This window comes from Centrocercus urophasianus, unplaced genomic scaffold, assembly GCF_019232065.1.
Source record: "Centrocercus urophasianus isolate 14NV4802_14NV808 unplaced genomic scaffold, USGS_Curo_1.0 seq_393, whole genome shotgun sequence".
Classification (NCBI taxonomy): domain Eukaryota; kingdom Metazoa; phylum Chordata; class Aves; order Galliformes; family Phasianidae; genus Centrocercus; species Centrocercus urophasianus.
The window spans coordinates 1-3,519 of record NW_024884970.1 but is presented as its reverse complement, the minus strand read 5'-3'; the positions used below and the strand labels follow the sequence as shown (position 1 = coordinate 3,519).

The following is a 3,519-nucleotide window of genomic DNA, read 5'->3' as shown; positions in this document are numbered from 1 at the left end:
GGGGGGGGGGCTTGGGAAGGGGGACACACCACACCACGGTGACAGCTCTGACCGAAAGCAGAAACCCCCACCGTTGGATTTTTGGGTTCTTTTTTTCCTTTGATTTTTTTTTGTGCTGGAAATGGTGCAATCTGTGTGAGTTTGGGGCATCCCCCTGCGTCGTTCATCTTCATCCCCTTTGCTTCGCACGACACAGGAGGAACCCCAGGCCCGGTCTCTTTTGGGATCATCCCCTGTGCCAGCACTCCTCACGGTCCCCAAGTGCTGCCCCAACCCCATTCCCAGCTGTGACACTCACACTTTTGTCCCCCCCTGTCCCCCCCTCCCATACACACACAGGTACCACGACCAGCAGGACGTGACCAGCAACTTCCTGGGTGCCATGTGGCTCATCTCCATCACCTTCCTCTCCATCGGGTACGGGGACATGGTGCCGCACACCTACTGTGGGAAGGGGGTCTGTCTGCTCACCGGCATCATGGTAAGCACCGGGATGGGGCAGTGGGGTGCTTTAGGGACCAGTGCTCTGTCTGAGCATCGAGGTCTTGCAGCCTGAGAGCTGCCGGAGCTTTCCTTGCTGTTGGTTTGCTGGGTTTGGGGTGAATTTTGGTTTGAGGGAAGGGCCGGGCAGCCCATAGCTGCGTGGTGATGGCCTCGTCTTAAGGAAGCAGCAGATGTGGGGACCAGCAGCCCTGCGCATCCCTTGGCCGCCGGTCTGACTTCCATCACACCGAGCGATCCCAACTGCTGCAGCATCCCCACGGGGAGCGGGGACAGCTGGGAGAGCTCCCACCCACGGCACTGACCTGCAGGACCCCATCTACCTGCTCCAAGGGGCTGTGAGCCGGCCTGGCTTGCACTGCTGTGCAGCTGGGGACGGCTGCTCCGTGGCTCTGCACCGCTGTCCCCATCCTCTGCAGCACGTGGCGTTGCTACGACCGAAAAATGCACACTTGGGAGGGGAGGTCCTGGGGCTCCCACCTCACCAGCAGATGTTGTGAACCGTGATACAGTGCGACATCCTGGCAGTGGGACAGGGGGACCCCTGGGCTGGGGACCCCCCCCCTGCCACCCTGCCAAGCCATAGCAGCGCGCTGCGGCTCCCCGAAAAGCGGCGTTAGGGTGGCTGTGCTGCTGGCAGAGGGAAGGGTGATGAAAGCTGAGAGCGCAGGCTGGGAGCTGCGGGGATGCGAAAGGACTCGGCTCAGCCCATGATGTTAATTAATGACTCTTTAATAAATAAAGGATTGCGTGCCAGGGTCACGGGCCTCTGCCAGAGCTGCGGGGAGGGGGAGCGGGCAGAGCCAGGTGGCACAGAGCCCTGGAGGAGCGGGGTCTCCTGCCTGGCACCTTCCGTTCCCAAACGCGCACCGGATCTGGTGCTCATTGCCAAGACGAAGCCACGCCAGCTGCCGCTGCCTGTGGGCAAATGGGGGTCCGGCCCCGTCCCATCACTGCTCCTCTGTGGGTTCTCAGTATCTCCCTTTGCCTGGATTCCCCGTGGGTTCCCTGTCCCATGGGGACACGCGGTGCCGGGAGGGCACCGATGGGCACCTCTGACGTCGTCAGTCAGCCTTGTTAATTGCTGGGAGCTCTGGCAGCTGCTCAAGGCCACGGTGGGAGGCCGAATGCTGCTGTAAACTTGGATTAAACTGGGTTGCCCACGTCAAGATGGCGGGGTTTGTGCAACCTGTGGGTGGGGGCTGGAGGGGCGTGCGGTGCATCCAGTGATCGGGGTTTGCATGTGGTTCCTTGATCCTCGGGGTGGGAATAGAGGGGGTGCAGGTGAGCCCCATCCTGACCCCCTGCCCCTCAGCCCTCCCCAGCCCCTCATACCTGACCCTGTGACCCCTACACAACCCACACCTGACCAGGCCAAGTGACTTCCCCGTGTTCCCCCATCCTGCTGTCCCTGCAGGGCGCCGGCTGCACGGCCCTGGTGGTGGCTGTGGTGGCCCGAAAGCTGGAGCTCACCAAAGCTGAGAAGCACGTTCACAACTTCATGATGGACACGCAGCTGACCAAGAGGGTAAGGGCAAAGGGAGGGCTCCGGGGGGGCGGGGGGGGATGGTGCAGCATCCCTGGGGTCCCATTGGAGCTGAACGCAAAGCATGCTGAAGCATTAGGGTAAAAGCAAAGAGCGCTGGCCCTCTGCTTTGCTTTGCAGCTCTTTGTGAAATGCAGAGAGTGCAGCCGCACCCAGGGCAGGAAATGCACATATTTTCTCCTTCCCTCGGAGGAGATGGACCGTCTTCTCTGGTGGAACATGAGCTCACTCGTCTCAGGATTGGGGTTCCAGTGATTCAGCAGCTCCGTGCTGCAGATGAGTGCTGTGCTGTGGTACGGCTGTGTGCTCCATCCCAGTGGGGCACCCTGGAGCTGTGTGGGTCTGTGGGTGCTGTCCCAGACCCCAGCGTGGCACCGGGGTGGGGACGGGGCTGTGGGACACCCAGGTCACATCCAATGTGAGCAAAGCACAGGGCAGCATCAGGGTTTCAAGTTTAGGCATCTCCTTCCAGAATAGCTTCCCCCAGGGAGCTAAATCCCAAACTGGTCCCGTTTGCGCCATGCATCGATGTCACTTTAGGTGACACAGGTGGCACAAGGTCATCGTGTCCTTGGCCACATCTGGGCTCACAGGAGAAGAGCTCTGCTTGCAACCCAGCAGTGCTGGAGGGCTGGAGGGGCACCCAGCACCTGTTTGAGGTCACTTTTGGCACAAGGGATGGACGGAGTGAGGGGCAATGCAGGCAGGTTGGGGACCACAGGGGCACTGAGCCCTCATCCAGCTCCATGGGGTGCAGATGGGGCATCCGCAGAGGGCGAAGTGGGTGAGGAGCCTCATGGCTGGAGCACATTTCCCCAAAGCATCAGAGAGGGATGGGGATGGGGATGGGGATGGGGTGGTGATGGAGTGGGGGTGGGATGGGGATGGTGATGGGATGGGGATGGTGATGGGGATGCGGATGGGGATACAGCAGGGCCAGGGCCATTGCTCTGCCTGCAGCACTCCATCCCTGCCTTGCATGACCCCACACACGTCCGATCAGGCACATGGAGCTCCCAGCTGGGACAATTCAGGTCCTGTGATCCCAACCAGCAGAGCCCAGCGGGGCCGGAGCGCTGTTTCCATGCAATAATTCGTCCCACGCGCTGCAGCAGATGGGGCTGCTGACCTGATGCCCTTCTCTTACAGATCAAGAACGCGGCGGCCAATGTCCTGCGGGAGACGTGGCTCATCTACAAGCACACCAAGCTGCTGAAAAAGATCGACCACGCCAAAGTCCGGAAGCACCAGAGGAAATTCCTACAAGCCATTCACCAGTAAGTGGGGAGCCGTGGGGTGCTGCGATGGGGGGGAGGGGGCTCTGAGCCTGGGGAGGGGGCCCTTTGGGATCCCACAGCGAGTGGGAGAGCTGAGGATAGGGAGGGGATCCCTCTGATATCCCACTGTGATGGGGAGGGCTGAGCCTGGGGAGGGGGTCCCTCTGTGATCCCATGGTATTGAGGAGGGCTGAG

The 3,519-nt window shown here is 61.2% G+C and overlaps 1 protein-coding gene across 1 annotated transcript; it reads left to right on the top strand.

Annotated features, from left to right (window-relative positions):
* The first annotated feature begins 83 nt into the window (after nt 1-83).
* On the top strand, nt 84-2,302 carry LOC122167869 (small conductance calcium-activated potassium channel protein 1-like). Its single transcript, XM_042832751.1, has 3 exons — nt 84-481; nt 1,919-2,029; nt 2,168-2,302. The coding sequence occupies exons 1-3, from the start codon at nt 383-385 to the stop codon at nt 2,300-2,302; spliced, it is 345 nt and encodes a 114-aa protein (XP_042688685.1). The 5' UTR covers nt 84-382.
* The last annotated feature ends 1,217 nt before the right edge of the window (nt 2,303-3,519 follow it).

Coding starts and splice junctions, on each gene's coding strand:
- LOC122167869 (XM_042832751.1), top strand. CDS start 383: ATGTGGCTCATCTCCATCACCTTCCTCTCCATCGGGTACGGGGACATG. Junction 482..1,918: donor GTCTGCTCACCGGCATCATG/GTAAGCACCGGG, acceptor CTGTCCCTGCAG/GGCGCCGGCTGCACGGCCCT. Junction 2,030..2,167: donor ACACGCAGCTGACCAAGAGG/GTAAGGGCAAAG, acceptor TTTGCTTTGCAG/CTCTTTGTGAAATGCAGAGA.